At 40.0% G+C, this 24660-nt stretch overlaps 1 protein-coding gene across 6 annotated transcripts in view; it reads right to left on the reverse strand.

Moving 5' to 3' along the window:
* Positions 1-24660, reverse strand: part of PAX5 (paired box 5) — a 324504-nt gene that overhangs the window by 269471 nt on the left and 30373 nt on the right. For 4 of the 6 annotated variants that reach the window (XM_056518291.1, XM_056518287.1, XM_056518286.1 and 1 more), the window contains exon 1: positions 7499-7622. The exons of 1 other annotated variant lie outside the window; for it this stretch is intronic. In XM_056518291.1, the coding sequence (XP_056374266.1) occupies positions 7499-7607 (109 nt within the window). In that variant the 5' untranslated portion in view covers positions 7608-7622. Of the gene's footprint in view, positions 1-2564; positions 3579-7498; positions 7623-24660 lie in introns of those variants that run through there. One more of the 6 variants, XM_056518289.1, reaches the window with a different exon arrangement.

Genomic DNA, 24660 nt, shown 5'->3' on the forward strand with positions numbered 1-24660 from the left:
AGCTGGTCAAGCAGAGTGAAGCACAAAGGAGGGGGTTTTCATGTGCCACTGAGCAAGAGGCAGTAAATGTTGATGTATCTCTTTCTAATAAACCATAGCCAGGCTGCCCCCTCTGTGTATAATACAACCTCTTCACACAGTGATACCTATACTTAAAGACAGCGTTATGTGCACATTCCCTGCCAGTATACAAGTGTATCATTATACCCAGGCTACAGAGATAACATATACTGCTTCTTTTCCCTAGGTTGCCCTGCTGGGGTTGTGCCTTTGCCAAGTGCAGCTATTGTTAGGTGGGTATCAGGGAATATTTCGAGCTTAATTGATTCTATCAGCTGCATCTGCTTCTATCTGCATTGTTACACCTACATGTAGTTTAATACTAATCTATATAAGATGCAGGATATGACATGATCCCCACATGTTGTGATTATTATTAATGTAAGTTGATGGCACATAATATTGTTCTTGCCTATACGTATATATCTGACTGTGACTGGTAACATCCAGTATAATATTGTAGTAACAGCTACAGCAATGATTCTATTTCTTCTTTGTTAAAATAAGGATTCCTGTACTTGTAATACGATTATTACTTTTACCAAATGTCAAGTATTGATCTACCTGTATTGCAGAGTGTGAGGTCAGTAAGACATGAGGGCCATGTAAATAAAACGCCTTGGTATCAGCTGGATGTGTTGCTTGAGTGAGTCTCTAGTCTGGTATTCCGGCCACGGACACTGAACACAACTTTTGCAGTTGCTTCCTGTGGCTACAGCATGCACACAAGCCGTATACAGAGGAAAGAAGATCTGTATACACAGACGTGCCATCCAACATGGCAACGGCTCAGGCAAACTCTCCTAGCCAAGGCTAAGTATATAACAGATAACAGAGGGTAATTGGTAGACTATTAAGAATAAATCTCATCTAAACATCATTACATAGATAGATAGATAGATAGATAGATAGATAGATAGAGATATATATGGATATATATATATATATATATATATGTATATATATATATATATATATATATAATTTTTTTATATTGTTTTATGGGTATGCCTACTGTTGTTTATCACGGCCTCATTAAATAATAAAATAAAAACTAAAATATATTGAATAAAATTAAACATTTTAACAAGGTAACAAGGTTCCCTACTAAATTATACCTAAGATATTATTATTATATTATTAAATATTAATTATTAAATCAAATATTTAATGTTGCCATCGATTATAAGAACTAACTATGACACATTAATTTACACACACAAACACACACACACAGAAACACACAGAAACACAGAAATACACACAAACACACACAGAAACAAACACAGAAATACACACGAACACACACAGAAACACACACAAACCCACAGAAATACACAAAAACACACACAAACACACAGAAATACACAAAAACACACAGAAACACAGACACTCAGAAATACACACGAACACACACAGAAACACACACAAACACACAGAAATACACAAAAACACACAGAGAAACACACACAATCACACAGAAATACACACAAACACAGAAACACACACAGAAATACACAGAAACACACAGAAATACACACACACAGAAACACACACAAACACACAGAAATACACACACACAGAAACACACACAAACACACAGAAATACACACAAACACACACAGAAACAAACACACAGAAAATCACACATACACAGAAAAACACACACAGAAACACACAAATATATATATATATATATATATATATATATATATATATGCGCGCAAAAAACAATTGTTCTACTGCTAATTGTAAGATAGCTTGTGTGCATGTAAACAGGTACATAGTCCTGTATCAACAGAGTGCACATGGTTTGTTAACACTTTATCCGCTAGTGCCCTGTAGAGACCTGAATCCTGCAGTGGTCTCCAACCTGCGGACCTCCAGATGTTGCAAAACTACAATTCCCAGCATGCCCGGACAGCCAACGGCTGTCCGGGCATGCTGGGAGTTGTAGTTTTGCAACATCTGGAGGTCCGTAGGATGAAGACCACTGCTTGTAGAGCATCTCTAGAATTTCAATGTGTGTATAATAAAGAAAATATGGATGCAGCCCAACTATTCATTACAGTACAGGGCAATAAAGTCTAAATCTGCAGCTGTTAGCAGTTATTATAGACAGTTACTTACAGTCACATACCTGTCTGATGTAGTTACAGATGCAGGAAGAGTCTATCTCCTTCTACATATAACTTCTGTATTAAACTAGGCAACGCTATAGCAAATGTTAAATCAAAATTGATTATGAAATATTTACGCAAGACAATCATAATATTTTTCTAGAAACTATAAGTGGCTAAAGCTGTGTTCTAAACAATGTTTTTTAAATAAATAAAATTGAATATTTTTTTTCATTCCCTATAGGAATGTGCTATTTAATGATAAAGCAGTATAGATCCTATGGACTATTGCAGTTCTAGCTCACATGTATAAAGACTTTGTGGTAGGCAGGTAAGTGCTGGGACTCCTAGCACAGCAGGTAAGTGAACGAGCAGCCTACTTACTATGCATTGCTGCAAACGGGTCGTGCTTACAGTGTATTTCCATCGAAGCGATCCAGAGATGTAAGGAGCTAGCAGCGCCTTATGTCTGTAGTAATCTCCTTAATAAGATTCTTAGAACATGAGCTGCTGGATCCAGTACAATGAGCCCCCCCCCCAGGTCAGATCCCAGATGTAGGCTGGCAAGGTGTTAACTCCTCAGGTTACTGATCTGTCAGCAGCAGCAGTAGCCCCAGTTTAGTGTTACATTCAGGCAGCAGAAGAATCCAACATGGAGTGCGCACTCACTTCCTAGCTGTCCCTCATAGCAGAGCCTGTATAGAGTCAATATGCATTGTTTTAGTCAAAAATATTGTTTAGATCCCACTAAGGTAACGGTATAGCTGTATAATCCACTGCAAACTTCCCACCAAATGTCCATCCACATAGACACATAGGTGATGGACACTGCTCCAGCCGAGCTCTATATCTACTTCTTCACCTATAGCACAGATAGGACTGGCATTGTGCCCAGTGACTGGTCAGCCCCCTCCTTGGCGATCATAATATCCCAGTAACAGGGAAGTAACATGTAGGGGCTACTTGGGCATCCTCCAAGCCCAGGCAGAAGGATTCCAGAGGATGCTGGAGAGAAGAGCCTCTTTCGGTGCTTCTAGATGACAGGAAAAGTTTTCTGGATGATCAGTCATCGGTCCATACGGGCTGGAAAGTAGTCTCCAGACTGTGGCCGTGACTGCAGCGGGGATCAGTGAGCAGGGTCCTGGTGGTCAGGACAGTGAAGGCATGTGCCGCGCTATGACTACGGCCTCTCCTCCAGATCAGCTCTGCCTTGTGTGCGGCGCCTTTCAGGACCTGCTTCATGTGGACAGCGCTCGGGGCTAAGCTGTGCCGGCAGGGGGCGTGGCCTGCAGCAGGGCGCCACGTCAATCACACACCAACTGTCATTCACTTTGGCCAAAGGTGGGCGGTGCTCTTCACTGATTGGACCAACGCGAAGGGCGTGAGGCTAGTGAATGTCCATTGGTTATCAGCGCGCCAATGACAAGAGCGAAGGCGCCGCGCCGAGTGACGTCACGTTCATTGACAAACGACGGAGAAAGTGTGGGGAAGTAGAGAGTAACAGAGCGGGGAATAATGAGAGACGTGCGGGACGGGATCAGGGAGGATCTGCCCTCCTCACCCTGCCACCGCCAATGAGAGGGTTAAACCATGCCCCCTGCACTCTTCACACACTTGATCGATCGCTTCCCTGTGCTGGCATTTGGGATACAGCACTGGTGCATACTTTTACATTATATATGTATAAATATATATACAAACGTTTCTATGTATACCCTATAAATATATATATATATATATATATATATATATATATATATATATATATATATCCACAGGGGCAAGTCCTGGAAAAAAAAAAGTGTGGGAACTCACCCAAGATTTCCAGTCAAGGGCTGGTACGGCTAATGGGAACAGTGTTCCTGCTGTGGAAAAAGTGCAGAAACCCAGTTCCCACGCGTTCCTGCAGGACTTGAGCCCTGTATATATGTATATATAAATATATATATGACTAAAAAGCATCCCATCTGTGAAGACAATCTCTATATTCACCTCGGCACTGCATAATCCCCAATGTGCTCTGCTGCTATGGTGAATTACAACTAAGTGCCTCGCAATCTAAGACCCAAACCAAGCGTGCAAAACTTCAATACATTTGATCCCTTTCTTCCCTATACACTAAATCCCCATGATACCAAGTACTAGAAAATTGTGCTCAGCCAAGACGTCTAAGTGAATCAAATATACATGGGCTGTCTCCATGGCCGCCACTAATAGTTTTAAAGATATATATGTCATACAGAAAGAGAGAAACCCTGCCTAAATAGTCCTGCACATCGCAACACTGTCTATATTGTATCTATATACCATCTATATAGTACCATAAATCCGGGTATGATAGGATACAACAGTGCTTCCCAACCAGGGTGCCTCCAGCTGTTGCAAAACTACAACTCCCAGCATGCCCGGACAGCCTTTGGCTGTCCGGGCATGCTGGGAGTTGTAGTTTTGCAACAGCTGGAGGCACCCTGGTTGGGAAACACTGGTCTACACTATAAAAATGCTAACATGATAGATGACTAGAACACACACACATATACATACACTTGTGCGATACATTCTTTATATATATATATATATATATATATATATATATATATATATATATATGTAGTAAATTTGAGTAGCCATATTAGTCCAGTGATGCAGATGCAAATCATAAAATGTTGCAGTATATATATATATATATATATATATATATATATATATATTTTATATATATATATATATATATATATATATATATATAGATGCAAATCATAAAATGTTGCAGTATCTTGTAATACCTTTTTTATTGGACTAACAGCATTTTGTAGAGACAAGCTTTCGGGATTCCTCCCTTTATCAAGTCCAAAGCAAATGCTTATAACTTGACAAAGGGAGGAATCCCGAAAACTTGTCTCTACAAAATGCTGTTAGTCCAATAAAAAAGGTATTACAAGATACTGCAACATTTTATGATTTGCATATATATATATATATATATATATATATATATATATATATATATATATTTATATATATATATATATACATATATATATATATATATATATATATATATATATAAAACCTATTTTTTTACTTTTTTTTCCCCACTTAAGCTTAACAGATGCCAGAACAAGGAACAACTAGCAGCCTGATACTACATAGCCCACGCTCCTCATAGATACCCCAAAATCATTTTGTTAGTCTCACATATCGATGGTTATCCTACGTATATCACGTTTAAGTTTACCTTTAGTAGTATTGAAATATTTATACTAATATGTAGTACTAACATCGAGCTTGTTTTCACCAGCAGCACCTACTATGACCGAAGTGACAGGACCATTAGCCATTGGATTTACTATGAATGCAGGGAAAATAATGCTGAGGTAAAAGGAATCTTGCAGATGGAAAAATGTTACAGGGTTTAAATGAAGATATTTTGATTAAAGATATAAAGAATAAATGGTATTATAGATGTAAAGAAATAATAAAGGGTATATAAAGAAAAAAGAATGAATGAAAGATGTATAGAAATAATACAGTGTATGTAAAGAATAAAGAAATACAGTGTGTATAAAGAATAGGCAAAGTATTACAGATGTAAAGAAATAATGCAGTGTATATAAAGAATAAAGAATGTATAACAGGTGTAAAGATATAATACAGTGTATATAAAGAATGGATTACAGGTGTAAAGAAATAATATAATGTATATAAAGAATAAAGGAGGTAATACAGGTGTAAAGAAATAATGCAGTGTATATAAAGAATGTATTACAGGTGTAAAGAAATAATATAATGTATATAAAGAATAAAGAATGTATTACATGTGTAAATAAATAATATAATGTATATAAAGAATAAAGAATGTATTACATGTGTAAATAAATAATATAATGTATATAAAGAATGTATTAAAGGTGTAAAGAAATAATACAGTGTATATAAAGAATAAAGAATGTATTACAGGTGTAGAGAAATAATATAATGTATATAAAGAATAAAGAATGTATTACAGGTGTAAATAAATAATATAATGTATATAAAGAATAAAGAATGTATTACATGTGTAAAGAAATAATACAGTGTATATAAAGAATAAATAATGTATTACAGGTGTAAAGAAATAATATAATGTATATAAAGAATAAAGAATGTATTACAGGTTTAAAGACATAATATAATGTATATAAAGAATAAAGAAGGTAATACAGGTGTAAAGAAATAATATAATGTATATAAAGAATAAAGAATGTATTACAGGTGTAGATAAATAATATAATGTATATAAAGAATAAAGAATGTATTACAGGTGTAGATAAATAATATAATGTATATAAAGAATAAAGAATGTATTACAGGTGTAGAGAAATAATATAATGTATATAAAGAATAAAGAATGTATTACAGGTGTAGAGAAATAATATAATGTATATAAAGAATAAAGAATGTATTACAGGTGTAAAGAAATAATACAGTGTATATAAAGAATAAAGAATGTATTACAGGTTTAAAGACATAATATAATGTATATAAAGAATAAAGAAGGTAATACAGGTGTAAAAAATAATATAATGTATATAAACAATGTATTACAGGTGTAAAGAAATAATATAATGTATATAAAGAATATATTACATGTGTAGAGAAATAATACAGTGTATATAAAGAATAAAGAATGTATTACAGGTGTAAAGAAATAATATAATGTATATAAAGAATAAAGAATGTATTACAGGTGTAAAGAAATAATATAATTTATATAAAGAATAAAGAATGTATTACAGGTGTAAAGAAATAATATAATTTATATAAAGAATAAAGAATGTATTACAGGTGTAAAGAAATAATATAATTTATATAAAGAATAAAGAATGTATTACATGTGTAAAGAAATAATATAATGTAGATAAAGAATAAAGAATGTATTACAGGTGTAATTGCAGTTCTGTAATATGCAGTCATAATGCAATAAACAGCACAATACAATAAAATCTATTATATATCTATCTGTCAATCTATCTATCTATCTATCTATCTATCTGTCTGTCTGTCTGTCTGTCTGTCTGTCTGTCTGTATGTCTGTCTGTCTATCTTTCCATTTATCAATCATCTTGTTATATATTTATAAGCTGCCTATTAAAATACACATACAAACTATAGAGATGGGGTTGGGCAGAATTCTTTGAGGATGTGTCTTGCCCTCTCGCATAATATCAGTATTATGGTGTGATAGAAGAGTCTAGTTTACTTAGCTCAGGTTAATAATCGTAATCCAATTTATAATACAGTTTACAGTGTATTTGTACTAAAAAATGATTGTATACCTCTACACACATTGTATATCCAATATCTCTCTTTTCTATCTGTTTTGCACGTATGTTTCCGGCTGCACCCACGGCCAGTAAAAAATAACGTGAAACCCCTAAGTGCCATGAGTACGTTAATAGCGCACCTTACAGGAAACAGACCTCACACTACATCCACCCTAGAGGCTCTTGTGACTCATCTGGTAACACATACGTTCTTATACTTCCTCTTTAGACACTTGACATAATAATGCCCTGATGGTAGGCTCTCTCCCCCTGCAGCTAGCGATTGAGTGGCACACGCGTGGGCACTTCACTCATCTATCCTGAAGCCATAGGCTCGTGTTTTTGACTATAATTCATAGCTACATATGATATTCATGCACAAAACCCAAACACACTGTAGATATATAACTTCTAAGTGAACTGTATTATTGTATAAATAACAATAGAAATGTACAAATGTATATTGATAATTGTATTACTACTAATGTTTCATAATAAAAGACAGCAAAGTACTAAACGAGTAGTTTTGGGGAAAAGCTAAATTCATTTCTTTAAACCAGCAGTAAAAAAGCTGCTAGTATGCCAATCTGCTGGCACTCAAATAGTGTATATATTGTAAAATCCTTTATGATAGAAGGTATATAGGGCACCTTATATTTAACAATCACTGAACTGTTCATAATCCCAAACAAAACAGACAAAAAAAGATTATTAACATATTATTAACAATTAATAATTAGTAATTATTAATCTGTTCATTCTCAATATCAAATAGTATCATATATATATATATATATATATATATATACACATATATATATTTATATTTAAAAGATATGTTTCGATGTAAGGTCATAGTCATAAAACACAACAACCGGAAAATGAAAAAAAAAAAAAAAAAAATATATATATATATATATATATATATATATATATATGTTTACATTTTTAAAACACTATGAGGATTTAAATATATATATATATATATATATATATATATATATGTATATATATATATATATATATATACTTTATTTTCCTGTTGATATAACAAAATGAGGTCTTGTATAAGTTGTATTATTTAATGGCAGCATTTACTTTACCATGTAGTGTACTGTAATTTTAAGACTTTTGGGAACTATTCAGGTTTTGACTTACATTGTTCACTGTAGAGTAAAAATTTTATTTTATTTCTATCGTGCCAGTCATTATGACTATGGAAATATCAAATATATATGGTTCCTATTATGTATTACTACTTACTCACAAAATAAAAACTTTTTATACAAAAAAAAAAGTGCTTTGTGTTAGCCTATAGTCTTAGACCCATACTTTTTCCATTACTGGAGCAGTAGTTTATATAAAATACCATTTTAGTGTGAATCCAGTTTTTTTTAAATTATTTTTATTACTTTTATGTGGGGTATCAAGGAGACAAAAAAATAAAAATAAAATTCTGACATTGCTATTAATATTATTATTTTCTTTTTGTTACATTGTTCACTATGTAATAAATAACATGATATTTTAATAGTTCAGATCATTACAAAACAAAATCATATATATATATATATATATATATATATATATATATATATATATATATATAATCATCAGGGAAGCAATATTGAGGTTTTATGAGCTGTGGGTTTTTATTAAACTTATTAAAAAACTTTATCTTAGCCCTACCAGAAGATTGAACCATGCATTTGCTTGATTATTTGTCTACTACACTGAAGTACTTCTTTATTCCCATGTATTGTGCCTCTCAGCATTAACTATTAGGTCCCATTTGATAGAATAAGATGGCATACCTAAAGGCCTTCATTAGGTATCCAGCTACCATGACAACTCATAGGCACCCCATAATGGCATTACAGGGGGAGACATCTGGTGACAGCGGCATATAAGTGGTTAAACAACCAGGATCAGAGCTACATTTTTAGCTATTTAAGCCAATGTTACACTGTTTCACCTGTAATGTACAAATGATACCCACTGCATATTGAGCAGGGTTAGCTCCTTAGCTAGCTCCATACACTCCCAGCAGCATCTGACATAAATGTATGGCAGATGGCACAAAGAGGTTAAATACCAAAATTATAGTAAACCTGGTAATATAATAAATGCTGTGAAAACTGCTTCCAAATCTTAGCTTTTTTTTTTTTTTTGCCAGTTAAGGTATCAAGTATAACATAAGAATATATCTGTCTTGTGCACTCCCTCTTGATAGATAGATATGAGATAGGTAGCTAGATATGGGATAGATAGATAGATAGATAGATAGATAGATTGAAAGATAGATATGAGATTGATAGATAGATAGATATGGGATAGATAGATAGATAGATAGATATGGGATAGATAGATAGATAGATAGATAGATAGGAGATAGATAGATAGATAGATAGATAGATAGATAGATATGAGATATGAGATAGATTGAAAGATAGATATGAGATAGATAGATAGATAGATAGATATGAGATAGATATGAGATAGATAGATAGATAGATAAATAAATAGATAAATAAATAGATAGATAGATAGATAGATAGACTGTACACACATGCAGTAACAGATGCTAAGGGGCTAAAGGGCAGAAACACACCACTGGCTTTTCTAGTCTGCTATTATGCTTGTGTTTTTTTTTTATATATTCTGTATTGTAGGCAAACTACAGAGATTATGGAGGATACTGTTGATTTTATTGCCTATGTGTTTGGGGTTTGGGGTTTAATTTCCGCTGCAATCTGACTTCTGCAGCCCAAGGCTACACATCTTGTCACAAAGCAATTCACTGTGACATGCAATTCCCACAGCAGACGTTAGGGGGAGTTCATAGCAAACTGTTCCTTGTAGGTCAAGGTAGGCAAGGCACAAGATAAAAGAATTCCATGCTGCCTCTCATTTTTTCCTTCTTGCGCTCTACTAGAGTTAATATAACAGGAAGTGATTACAAATCACTGCACAGATTACTAATCAGAGCCCAGGGAAATGCACCAGTTCTTCAGCCATTTCTGTTTGTCTTGACTGTTTACCAACAAGCAGTAATTCATTTGAATTTTTAAACCATTTTATGCAAAAATGCTAAAAGCTAATAGAAAAACATTGTTACCAGCAGAAACATTTACAAAATAAAAATACAGGGTGGGGGAGTTTTCAAATCAGAATTAGGGCCTATGAATTTGATTTTCATGTAGCTGAAAGAGGTTCCCCATGGCGTTAATACTAGCAGGCCATACACTAGAGCTTTTAGACAATTTTCTGCTGACCGTCAGCCTCTTTCCATGATGCAATTGACTGACAGATGCCAACTGATTCTAGATATTTGTCAAAAAGTTTATCTGCTGCATTGGAATTTCCAGTTGTCATTGGGGGCTATACTTCATACTAAAAGACAAATAGCAGTCATGACTAGTCCATAGATCACCGTAGAGTTTAACCAGTGGTTTTTCGATTTAATTCATGACAGTATGGTCTAAGACGACAACTTTCCCCAACCAACCATGTTGCTCAGATAACCCCTATGGTATACCAAGCTTTTGGGACTGCTGTGCCTGACGCTGCAAACCATTTTATTTAACTAGAGGTTCCCCATACCAGTCACAGCTGCCAATATGGATACGCCACAGAATGAAGAGGGATATGGTACTGATAGGATTGTCATAGCCTCTTTTATATTGTAGATTGCCAGAGATCTGGAAAGTAGTATCCTTACTGAATTGTAAAAATGCTGTGGAATTAGATGGCACTATATACATAAATATTAATGTTTTTATTCACTAGTCTAAGCCTTGACTATCAACAGTAAGGTTATCCAGGATCCTCCATAAAACAGTATTTTAGTTACCCAAAATTGCTCATAAACTTAGGTTTTCTCACTAACAACATTTGTGACATATCCTCACAAAGCATGGTCAGCAAGCTTCAAATCTCCCATTTATTTGTATGGAACAGTAGTTGGCGTTACAGAATCTTGCCCAATACAATGCTTCCACACTCCGACATGTTCAAATAAGGCTGGGTTCACATATATCAGGCAACCGGCACAGTTTCCCTCTGGCTTGCTCCGGAGGGAATCTGATCCTAGAACTGATCCCATTCATTTGAATAGGACAGTTCACAATCATCCAGCATCTCAATTTTGACGCCGGATGGTTGGACACGCCGGAGAGCACCAGACAGGGAGCGCAGCTTGCTGCGTCCCCCTTTCCACTGTGCAAAAACAATGGATACCGGATACCATAAAACTCATGACAACTTGTCATCAGTTGTGGCATCAGTTGCATCTAAATTTAGGCTGAGTTCACCTATGCCGGATACCGAACATATGTGAACCCAGCCTTACAGTGGTTGGGCTTGGTTCACGTGCAGAACAAGTATACCACACAGCCAATCACAGTGAAGTGGCAAAACTCTTTTACAATGAATTTCTGCAGTTTTGCACATGATTATTAGCTGCATGGTTTTCACAGGTGAAACATATAGTAAACAAACCAAAAAAATATGTAGCCAAAAAAACACAATACAAAATCATGGCATTTCTTTAAAATAGTAAAACATATTTGGTATTGCAGAGTATAGACATGTTTGAACTATTAAAATATAATGTTAATGATCCTGTTCGGTGAATGGCGTAAATGTAAAAAAAAAAAATACCAAAATCCAAAACTGATGATTTTGGTCACATCACATACGAAAAAAGTGATCAAAAAGTCACATATATACAAAAGTGATACCAATAAAAACAAAAGATTACAGCACATAAAATGAGCCCTCTTAAAGACGCTTATACAGAAAAATAAGAGTTAAAATAGGGGGTCGAAATTGAGCAATATTAAACATACTTATTTTGTAAAAAATGTTGCCCTATTTTAAAAGCAAGTACAGTAATAGTAAAACATGTAAACATGGGTATCATTTAAACCGCATTGACCCAAAGAATAAAGAAAACATGTCAGGTTTACTGTAAAGTGCACTTTTAAACACTCAAACCCCCTCCGCCACCCCCACCCAGTTGTAAAATTGCGGTTTTCTTTTTAATCTCCCCACAAGTAATATTATTTGGTTGTGCAATACATTTTATGGTAAATTAAAAGGTGCCATTACAAAGTACAATTGGTTGTGCAGAAAACAAGACATCATATTAGTCTGTGAGTGGAAAAATAAAAGTTATGGCTCTTCAAAATAGAGGCGTTAAAAACGTAATTGGCCATGTCCTTAAGGGGTTAAAAGCTATGTGCAAAGACAAGCACTTTCCAATAGCCTTACATATAGCACATTAATCTAGTAAAATTTGATGAAATTAGTTTTTTTTAAATAAAATATGCCTGAAAATAAATTACCTAAAGAAGCAATCTGATTGTTGCTGTATGTTGCAATAAGATGATATATATATATATATATATATATATATATATATATATATATATATTGTCTGAAATGTATATTATTCACAGGACTGAGGTTGCAGCAGGTTTAACATTAGCAGATGATGATGCATTTTGCTATTTAGTATCAGCATGTTTGTTCCTACAGTAAAAGCCACCGTACCCAAAATGCATCTGGTATGCTCTCCTATCACTTTCCTTCGCCCCCTCCCCCACTTGCAGTTATCATTACCCCACAGGAGCCTGGATTTGGCTGCAGCTCCTCTTATTATTCATTGCAGTAATAACAGAGTAGCTTAATATATAACACTCACAGATGTGAGCTGCCCTGTGAATAAGCATACTGTATGTATAAGCAGGACATTTACCAACATCAGCCTGGGCGCAATGTTTCCCAAGCTGATACCTGTTTCTTCCAATAAATAAAGACAAAAGTAACCATTTCTTTTTTTACATTCGCACTGCACGAAAACTCCTCCCTTGAGTACTTTTGTTCAGCTGTAAGGGAGGTTTCAGTTTGGATGAAGTTTTTGAAGTCTGAACTAGGAGTGGATGTGGAGTGATTTCAATCAACATTTTGCTACAGTTTTTCATTCAGTTTTTTGAGCCAAAGTCAGAAGGGATCTATAAGTCCTTCCTATATATTTCCTATTTCATATAAATCCACTTCTGGCCTTGGCTGCAATCACTACCCAAGAGTCACAGCCACTTTTGGTTTACATGACGACCCCAACACCTTCTACACAACACCACACAGCAATCTTTGGTTGTGCCACCCATATCACGGACCAATCCACTTCTGTCAATGGTTTTGAAAAAATGCACCAAAAACTGCATTAAGTATCCTAGGGCCACTGCACACGGAGCAAAATTCACTCTAAATGTCCAAGAGGAAATTATGAGTGTAATCCGCGTGCAGCAGCCTCCCATTGTTTTTAATGGAATACCACTGCTCTGTGTACATGTCGGAAGTTCTGTACTGGAACTTTATTAATGCTTTTGGCGAAATCCGTCAATGGAAACCCATTTGTTGAATTAGATTTAGAACTTTGCCACTTATTTCCGTAGCAAATTCCACACAAAAGAAGAACCCATTCTGCGCCATTTTGAATTTCCGTGAGGAAATCGTCCCCATAGAATTTGCTTAGTGTGTAAGGGACCTTACTATTGCATGCAAGGTATTCAAGATGTCTTCAGGACATCTAGAGGAGTTTTCTTAACAAGACTTTTACATGTAACAGTAAGGTGGTAACATGTATGGTGGTAACTTGTATATGTTATTTGGTAACTGTATGACTACAGTACTGATCTTTTAGACGTATCTCATGCATAGATGTTCATACATTATACTATATTAACACTAGTATATATTAGTTATTTTCTTTTTACTTAGAACATTAGAAATTATTTTTTTCAATTATCTGTGAGATCTCGGCATGTACGGGTCGCTTGAGGGTAATAAGAGTGTGGTTGCAACAATCACACCCCTATCACTCTTGAATCGCAGCATCTACAGGTTACCTGAATATGTGCAGGTTCCATGAGTGTGGTTGCAGCAATCACACTTTTATTACTCTTAGCCAGTGTGTACATGCTGAAATCTATGAGTATTAGGACTGTGATTGCTACAATCACACTGTACAGTTGCCTGTTGTTAGTGGTTGGTATATTAAAGGAGAAGGCAAGGTGGGCATGGATGGGGGGTGGTTAGGGCGTGACTTGGGTGTGATTAGGGTGTGTTAAGTAGTGTGGCTTTTATAAACCTAGCACCCTAGCTTTATTCTTCACGACATCTCTATTGTTTCCTTCACTAGACTGTATTTGCTAAAAATGTGGTGTGTATACCTGCAGAGCAGATAAAGTTGGTTAAACTTTGGTTTATCCGTTTTTGTTCTTGCCCTTTACAGAAAACCTGCTTTTCAGCTTTATCTGTGAGTTGCGCAACTTGTCAGGTGGCGTGGAAAATAAGCTAATCACTTGTATCAGGACTCAAAACCATTTAGTCAAAAACTACCATCATTCATACATTTTCAAACAAATTTTTTCATTCATATTCACTCTGTACAGTGTTAATACACTGCTCAAAAAATAAAGGGAACACTTAACCCCTTAAGGACCCTTAACGTACGCGTACATCATGACACCCTGGTACTTAAGGACCCATGACGTACGCGTATGTCATGGAGAATTCCGGCCCCCGCCGCGCACCGGGTGGGGATCGGAGCGGGATGCCTGCTGAAATCATTCAGCCGGCATCCCGTGCCAAGGCCCAGGGGGGTTATCAGACCCCCCAATGTCGGCGATCGCGGCAAATCACAAGTGAATTCCCACTTGCGATTTGCGGGATTCCGGGTCATTACGGGTCTATGGTGACCCGGTGACCCGGAATAGAAGGGGGATCACGGGTGTCCATGACACCCACAATCCCCCTGAAGGGATAGGAGTGAGGTGGCAGGGGTGCCACCCCTCCTATCCCTGTCTCTAACTGTAGCCCTCCAGATGTTGCAAAACTACAATTCCCAGCATGCCCAGACAGCTGTTTGGTCATGCTGGAATATGTAGTTTTAATTTAGCCAAACAACAACACGGCAAACATTTAAGCGCCGTATGTAGGTCCCGGGGGTACCAATATATAGCCAAAAAACAAAGAGACACACAATACTAATAATATTTCAAAAAGTATGTGTTACGCCGAGCGCTCCGGGTCCCCGCTCCTCCCCGGAGCGCTCGCAGCATCCTCTCATTCGCAGCGCCCCGGTCAGACCTGCTGACCGGGTGCGCTGCAATATCACTCCCAGCTGGGATGCGATTCGCGATGCGGGAGACGCCCACTCGCGATGCGCATCCCGGCTCCCGTACCTGACCCGTTTCCCGTCTGTCTTGTCCCGGCGCGCGCGGCCCCGCTCCTTAGGGCGCGCGTGCACCGGGTCTCTGCAATTTAAAGGGCCACTGCGCCACTGATTGGAGCAGCAGGCTTAATCAGTATGTTCACCTGTGCACTCCCTACTTATACCTCACTTCCCCTGCACTCCCTCGCCGGATCTTGTTGCCATTGTGCCAGTGAAAGCGTTTCCTTGTGTGTTCCTAGCCTGTGTTCCAGACCTCCTGCCGTTGCCCCTGACTACGATCCTTGCTGCCTGCCCTGACCTTCTGCTACGTCCGACCTTGCTCTTGTCTACTCCCTTGTACCACGCTTATCTTCAGCAGTCAGAGAGGTTGAGCCGTTGCTGGTGGATACGACCTGGTTGCTACCGCCGCTGCAAGACCATCCCGCTTTGCAGCGGGCTCTGGTGAATACCAGTAGCAACTTAGAACCGGTCCACCAACACGGTCCACGCCAATCCCTCTCTGGCACAGAGGATCCACCTCCAGCCAGCTGAATCGTGACAGTAGATCCGGCCATGGATCCCGCTGAAGTCCCACTGCCAGTTGTCGGCGACCTCACCACGGTGGTCGCCCAGCAGTCGCAACAGATAGCGCAACAAGACCACCAGCTGTCTCAACTGACCGTGATGCTACAGCAGCTATTACCACAGCTTCAGCAACAATCTCCTCCGCCAGCTCCTGCACCTCCTCCGCAGCGAGTGGCCGCTTCCGGCCTACGATTATCCTTGCCGGATAAATTTGATGGGGACTCTAAGTTTTGCCGTGGCTTTCTTTCGCAATGTTCCCTGCACTTGGAGATGATGTCGGACCAGTTTCCTACTGAAAGGTCTAAGGTGGCTTTCGTAGTCAGCCTTCTGTCTGGGAAAGCTCTGTCATGGGCCACACCGCTCTGGGACCGCAATGACCCTGTCACTGCCTCTGTACGCTCCTTCTTCACGGAGATTCGAAGTGTCTTTGAGGAACCTGCCCGAGCCTCTTCTGCTGAGACTGCCCTGCTGAACCTGGTCCAGGGTAATTCTTCTGTTGGCGAGTACGCCATCCAATTCCGTACTCTTGCCTCCGAATTATCCTGGAATAATGAGGCCCTCTGCGCGACCTTTAAAAAAGGCCTATCCAGCAACATTAAAGATGTGCTGGCCGCACGAGAAATTCCTGCTAACCTGCATGAACTTATTCATCTTGCCACCCGCATTGACATGCGTTTTTCCGAAAGGCGTCCGGAGCTCCGCCAGGATATGGACTTTGTTCGCACGAGGCGGTTTCTCTCCCCGGCTCCTCTCTCCTCTGGTCCTCTGCAATCCGTTCCTGTGCCTCCCGCCATGGAGGCTATGCAAGTTGACCGGTCTCGCTTGACACCTCAAGAGAGGACACGACGCCGCATGGAGAATCTTTGCCTGTACTGTGTCGGTACCGAACACTTCTTGAAGGATTGTCCTATCCGTCCTCCCCGCCTGGAAAGACGTACGCTGACTCCGCACAAAGATGAGACAGTTCTTGATGTGAACTCTGCTTCTCCACGCCTTACTGTGCCTGTGCGGATATCTTCTTCTACCTTCTCCTTCTCTGCTATGGCCTTCTTGGATTCTGGATCTGCAGGAAATTTTATTTTGGCCTCTCTCATCAACAGGTTCAACATCCCGGTGACCAGTCTCGCCAGACCCCTCTACATCAATTCTGTTAACAATGAAAGATTGGACTGTACCGTGCGTTACCGCACGGAACCTCTCCTAATGTGCATCGGACCCCATCACGAAAAAATTGAATTTTTGGTCCTCTCCAACTGCACTTCAGAAATTCTTCTTGGATTACCGTGGCTTCAACTCCATTCCCCAACCCTTGATTGGTCCACAGGAGAAATCAAGAACTGGGGTACTTCTTGTCTCAGGGACTGTCTTAAACCGGTTCCCAGTACTCCCTGTCGTGACCCTGTGGTTCCCCCGGTATCCGGTCTTCCTAAGGCTTATATGGACTATGCTGATGTTTTTTGCAAAAAGCAAGCAGAGACTTTACCTCCTCACAGGCCTTATGACTGTCCTATTGACCTCCTCCCGGGTACTACTCCACCCCAGGGCAGAATCTATCCTCTGTCTGCTCCAGAGACTCTAGCCATGTCGGAGTACATCCAGGAGAATTTAAAAAAGGGGTTTATCCGCAAGTCCTCCTCTCCTGCCGGAGCTGGATTTTTTTTGTGTCCAAAAAAGATGGCTCCCTACGCCCTTGCATTGATTACCGCGGACTTAATAAAATCACGGTAAAAAACCGCTACCCCTTACCTCTTATCTCGGAACTCTTTGATCGCCTACAAGGCGCCCACATCTTTACCAAACTGGACTTAAGAGGTGCTTATAATCTCATCCGCATCAGGGAGGGGGACGAATGGAAGACTGCATTTAACACCAGAGATGGACACTTTGAGTATCTGGTCATGCCCTTTGGCCTGTGCAACGCCCCTGCCGTCTTCCAAGACTTTGTTAATGAAATTTTTCGTGATCTCCTATATTCCTGTGTTGTGGTTTATCTGGACGATATTCTGATTTTTTCTGCCAACTTAGAAGAACACCGCCAGCATGTCCGCATGGTTCTTCAGAGACTTCGGGACAATCAACTTTATGCCAAAATGGAGAAATGTCTCTTTGAATGTCAATCTCTTCCTTTCCTAGGATACTTGGTCTCTGGCCAGGGACTACAAATGGACCCTGATAAACTTTCTGCCGTCTTAGATTGGCCACGCCCCCCCGGACTCCGTGCTATCCAACGTTTTTTGGGGTTCCCCAATTATTACAGACAATTCATTCCACACTTCTCCACTATTGTGGCCCCTATCGTGGTTTTAACCAAGAAAAATGCCAATCCTAAGTCCTGGTCTCCCCAAGCGGAAGACGCATTTAAACATCTCAAGTCTGCCTTTTCTTCTGCTCCCGTGCTCTCCAGACCTGACCCATCTAAACCCTTTCTATTGGAGGTAGATGCCTCCTCTGTGGGAGCTGGAGCTGTCCTTCTACAAAAAAATTCTTCCGGGCATGCTGTTACTTGTGTTTTTTTTTCTAGGACCTTCTCTCCGGCGGAGAGAAACTACTCCATTAGTGATCGAGAACTACTGGCCATTAAATTGGCGCTTGAGGAATGGAGGCACCTGCTGGAGGGATCAAAATTTCCAGTTATCATATACACTGATCACAAGAATCTCTCCTATCTCCAGTCTGCCCAACGACTGAACCCTCGCCAGGCTAGGTGGTCGTTGTTTGGGTGGTCGTTGATCGATTTTCCAAGATGGCACATTTTATTCCTCTTCCTGGTCTTCCTTCAGCGCCTCAGTTGGCAAAGCAATTTTTTGTACACATTTTTCGCCTTCACAGTTTGCCCACGCATATCGTCTCGGATAGAGGCGTCCAATTCGTGTCTAAATTCTGGAGGGCCCTCTGTAAACAGCTCAAGATCAAATTAAACTTCTCTTCTTCTTATCATCCCCAATCCAATGGGCAAGTAGAAAGAATTAATCAGGTCCTGGGTGACTATTTATGGCATTTTGTTTCCTCCCGCCAGGATGACTGGGCAGATCTTCTACCATGGGCCGAATTCTCATACAACTTCAGAGTCTCCGAATCTTCTGCTAAATCCCCATTTTCCGTGGTGTACGGCCGTCACCCTCTTCCTCCCCTCCCTACTCCCTTGCCCTCTGGTTTGCCGGCTGTGGATGAAGTGACTCGTGATCTTTCCACCATATGGAAAGAAACCCAAAATTCTCTTTTACAGGCTTCATCCCGGATGAAAAGATTTGCTGATAAGAAAAGAAGAACTCCCCCCATTTTTGCTCCCGGAGACAAGGTATGGCTCTCCGCTAAATATGTCCGCTTTCGTGTCCCCAGTTACAAACTGGGACCACGCTATCTTGGTCCTTTTGAAGTCTTGTGCCAGATTAACCCTGTCTCTTACAAACTCCTTCTTCCTCCTTCTCTTCGTATTCCCAATGCCTTCCATGTCTCTCTCCTTAAACCACTCATCATTAACCGCTTCTCTCCCAAAGTTGTTTCTCCCACTCCAGTTTCCGGTTCATCTGACGTCTTCTCTGTGAAGGAGATTCTGGCCTCCAAGACTGTCAGAGGGAAAAGATTTTTTTGGGTGGATTGGGAAAACTGTGGCCCAGAGGAGAGATCCTGGGAACCAGGTTCTCAGGCTCCAAGAAGAGGGGGAGACCCAAGGGGGGGGGGGTACTGTTACGCCGAGCGCTCCGGGTCCCCGCTCCTCCCCGGAGTGCTCGCAGCATCCTCTCATTCGCTGCGCCCCGGTCAGACATGCTGACCGGGTGCGCTGCAATATCACTCCCAGCCGGGATGCGATTCGCGATGCGGGAGGCGCCCGCTTGCGATGCGCATCCCGGCCCCCGTACCTGACCCGTTCCCCGTCTGTCTTGTCCCGGCGCGCGCGGCCCCGCTCCTTAGGCCGCGCGCGCGCCGGGTCTCTGCAATTTAAAGGGCCACTGCGCCACTGATTGGCGCAGCAAGCTTAATCAGTATGTTCACCTGTGCACTCCCTACTTATACCTCACTTCCCCTGCACTCCCTCGCCGGATCTTGTTGCCATTGTGCCAGTGAAAGCGTTTCCTTGTGTGTTCCTAGCCTGTGTTCCAGACCTCCTGCCGTTGCCCCTGACTACGATCCTTGCTGCCGGCCCTGACCTTCTGCTACGTCCGACCTTGCTATTGTCTACTCCCTTGTACCGCGCTTATCTTCAGCAGTCAGAGAGGTTGAGCCGTTGCTGGTGGATACGACCTGGTTGCTACCGCCGCTGCAAGACCATCCCGCTTTGCGGCGGGCTCTGGTGAATACCAGTAGCAACTTAGAACCGGTCCACCAACACGGTCCACGCCAATCCCTCTCTGGCACAGAGGATCCACCTCCAGCCAGCCGAATCGTGACAGTATGACAATCTTTACTAGACAAAATAAGACAGACAATTAAAATGGTTAAAAGGCAAAGGATAACCTTAGGCAGGAGACAACAAGTGCCAGTGAATACGGTATGGGTAATGTAGATATTCGGTCCAGAGCATGTACAATATAAAACTGACAAAGCTGCAAACTCCTAATATAATACAATAAAGATATAACATCTACCATACATCAATAGGAAATAGGGAGCAGCAATACAGTATTACAGACAAAATGGGAACCCAAAAATAGGAAACTAAAAATACCTAAAGAAACTACCTGTCATATACCCACAAGCCAGGAACACCAAGCACCAACACCCAACGCACGTTTCGCATATGGGCTTCGTCAGGGGACGCCCCCTTACGAAGCCCATACGCGAAACGTGCGTTGGGTGTTGGTGCTTGGTGTTCCTGGCTTGTGGGTATATGACAGGTAGTTTCTTTAGGTATTTTTAGTTTCCTATTTTGTCTGTAATACTGTATTGCTGCTCCCTATTTCATATTGATGTATGGTAGATGTTATATCTATATTGTATTATATTAGAAGTTTGCAGCTGTGTCAGTTTTATATTGTACATGCTCTCGACCGAATACCTACATTACACATACCAGATTCACTGGCACTTGTTGTCTCCCGCCTAAGGTTATCCTCTGCCTTTTAACCATTTTAATTGTCTGTCTTATTTTGTCTATAAGGATTGTCATACTTTTTGAAATATTATTAGTATTGTGGGTCTCTTTGTTTTTTGGCTATAAATATGTAGTTTTGCAACAGCTGGAGGGCTACAGTTTGAGACCACTATCTAGTGGTCTCTTAACTGTATCCCTCCAGATCTTGCAAAACTACAACTCCTAGCATGCCCAAACAGCAGTTTGCTGTCCGAGCATGCTGGGATTTGTAGTTTTGCAACATCTGGAGGGTCACAGTTTGGAGATTACTTTGCAGTGGTCTCTAAAACTGTAGCCCTCCAGATGTTGCAAAACTGCAAATCCCAGCATGCCCAAACAGCTGTTTCGGCATGCTGGGAGTTGTAGTTGGGTACCTCCAGCTGTTGCATAACTACATCTCCCAGCATGCCCTTTGGTGATCAGTACATGCTGGGAGTTGTAGTTTTGCAACAGCTGGAGGCACACTGGTTGGAAAATACTTAGTTAGATAACAGAACCTAACTGAAGGTTTTCCAACCAGTGTGCCTCCAGCTGTTGCAAAACTACAACTCCCAGCATGCACGGTCTGTCAGTACATGCTGGGAGTTGTAGTTTTGAAACAGCTGGAGATTTGCCCCCCCCCCCCCCCCCCCCATGTGAACGTACAGGGTACATTCACACAGGCAGGTTTACAGTGAGTTTCTTGCTTCACGTTTGCGCTGCGGCAAATTTTTCGCCGCAGCGCAAACTCCTAGCAGGAAACTCACTGTAACACACCAGTGCGAACGTACCCTAAAAACACTACACTACACTACCACATAATAAAGGGTAAAACACTACATATACAACCCCTTACACTGTCCCCCCCAATAAAAATTAAAAACTTATTGTATGGCAGTGTTTCCAAAACGGAGCCTCCAGCTGTTGCAAAACAACAACTCCCAGCATTTCTGGACAGCCACTGACTGTCCAGTCATGCAGGGAGTTTAGCAACAGCTGGAGGCACCCTGTTTGGGAATCACGGGCATAGAATACCCCTATGTCCACCCCTATGCAATCCCTAATTTAGTCCTCAAATGCGCATGGCGCTCTCTCACTTCGGAGCCCTGTCGTATTTCAAGGAAACAGTTTAGGGCCACATATGGGGTATCTCCGTACTCGGGAGAAATTGCACTACAAATTTTGGGGGGCTTTTTCTCCTTTTACCCCTTATGAAAAGGAAAAGTTGGGGGCTACACCAGCTTGTTAGTGTAAAAAAATAAAAAAATTTACACTAACATGCTGGTGTTACCCCATACTTTTTATTTTCACAAGCGTTAAAAGGAAAAAAAGACCCCCAAAATTTGTAACGCAATTTCTCCTGAGTACAGAAATACCCCATATGTGGTCGTAAAATGCTTTGCGGGCGCACAACAGGGCTCAAGAGTGAGAGCGCACCATGTACATTTGAGGCCTAAATTGGTGATTTGCACAGGGGTAGCCGATTTTTACAGCGGTTCTGACATAAATGCAAAAAAATAAATACCCACATGTGACTCCATTTTGGAAACTACACCCCTCACGTAATGTAATAAGGGGTACAGTGAGCATTTACGCCCCACAGGTGTCTGACAGATTTTTGGAACAGTGGTCCGTGAAAATGAAAAATTTAATTTTTCATTTGCACAGCCCACTGTTCCAAAGATCTATCAAACGCCAGTGGGGTGTAAATACTCACTGCACCCCTTGTTAAATTCTGTGAGGGGTGTAGTTTCCAAAATAGGGTCACATTTGGGGTGGTCCACTGTTCTGGCACCACGGGGGCCTTTGTAAACGCACATGGCCCCTGACTTCCATTCCAAACAATTTTTTTCCCAAAAGCTCAATGGCGCTCCTTCTTTTCTGAGCATTGTAGTGCTCCAGCAGAGCACTTGACGTCCACACATGGAGTATTTCCATACTCAGAAGAGATGGGGTTTCAAATTTTGGGGGGCATTTTGTCCTATTATCCCTTGTAAAAAATTTAAATTTGAGGGAAAACCAGCATTTTTGTGAAAAAAATATATCATTTTCACATCCAACTTTAAAGAAAAGTCGTCAAACACCTGTGGGGTGTTAAGGCTCACTGGACCCTTTGTAACGTGCCTTGAGGGGTGTAGTTTCCAAAATGGTATGCCATGTGTTTTTTTTTTTTGCTGTTCTGGCACCATAGGGGCTTCCAAAATGTGACATGCCCCCCAAAAACCATTTCAGAAAAACTCACTCTCCAAAATCCCACTGTCGCTCCTTCCATTTTGAGCCCTCTACTGCGCCCGCCGAACACTTGACATACACATATGAGGTATTTTCTTACTCGGGAGAAATTGGGTTACACATTTTAGGAAGATTTCTCTCCTTTTACCCCTTGTAAAAATTCAATAACTGGGTCTACAAGAACATGCCAGTGTAAAAAATGAAGATTTTGAATTTTCTCCTTTAATTTGCTGCTATTCCTGTGAAACACCTAAAGGGTTAACAAACCTTTTCAATGTCATTTTGAATACTTTGAGGGGTGCAGTTTTTATAATGGGGTCATTTGTGGGGTATTTCTAATGAGAAGGCCCTTCAAATCCACTTCAAAACAGAACTGGTCCCTGAAAAATTTAGATTTTGAAAATTTTGTGAAAAATTGGAAAATTGCTGCTATGTTTTGAAGCCCTCTGATGTCTTCCAAAAGTAAAAACATGTCAACTTTATGATGGAAACATAAAGTAGACATATTGTATATGTGAATCAATATATAATTTATTTGGAATATTCATTTTCCTTATAAGCAGAGAGCTTCAAAGTTAAAAAAAAAAATGCAAAATTTTCAATTTTTTCATCAAATTTTGGAATTTTTCACCAAGAAATGATGCAAGTATCGACAAAATTTTACCACTACCATAAAGTAGAATATGTCACGAAAAAACTATATCGGAATCAGAATGAAAGGTAAAAGCATCCCAGAGTTATTAATGTTTAAAGTGACAGTGGTCAGATGTGCAAAAAATGGCTGTGTCCTACAGTGAAAATTGGCTGGGTCCTTAAGGGGTTAGATAACACAATGTAACTCCAAGTCAATCACACTTCTGTGAAATCACACTGTCCATTCTGGAAGCAACACTGACTGACAACCAATTTCACATGCTGTTGTTGGAATAGACAACAGGTGGAAATTATAGGCAATTAGCAAGACACCCCCAATAAAGGAGTCGTTCTTCAGGTGAGACCACAGACCACTTCACAGTTCCTATGCTTCCTGGCTTATGTTTTGGTCGCTTTTGAATGCTGGCGGTGCTTTCACTCTAGTGGTAGCAT

The sequence above is a fragment of the Hyla sarda genome, chromosome 1, assembly GCF_029499605.1.
Source record: "Hyla sarda isolate aHylSar1 chromosome 1, aHylSar1.hap1, whole genome shotgun sequence".
Classification (NCBI taxonomy): Eukaryota; Metazoa; Chordata; class Amphibia; order Anura; family Hylidae; genus Hyla; species Hyla sarda.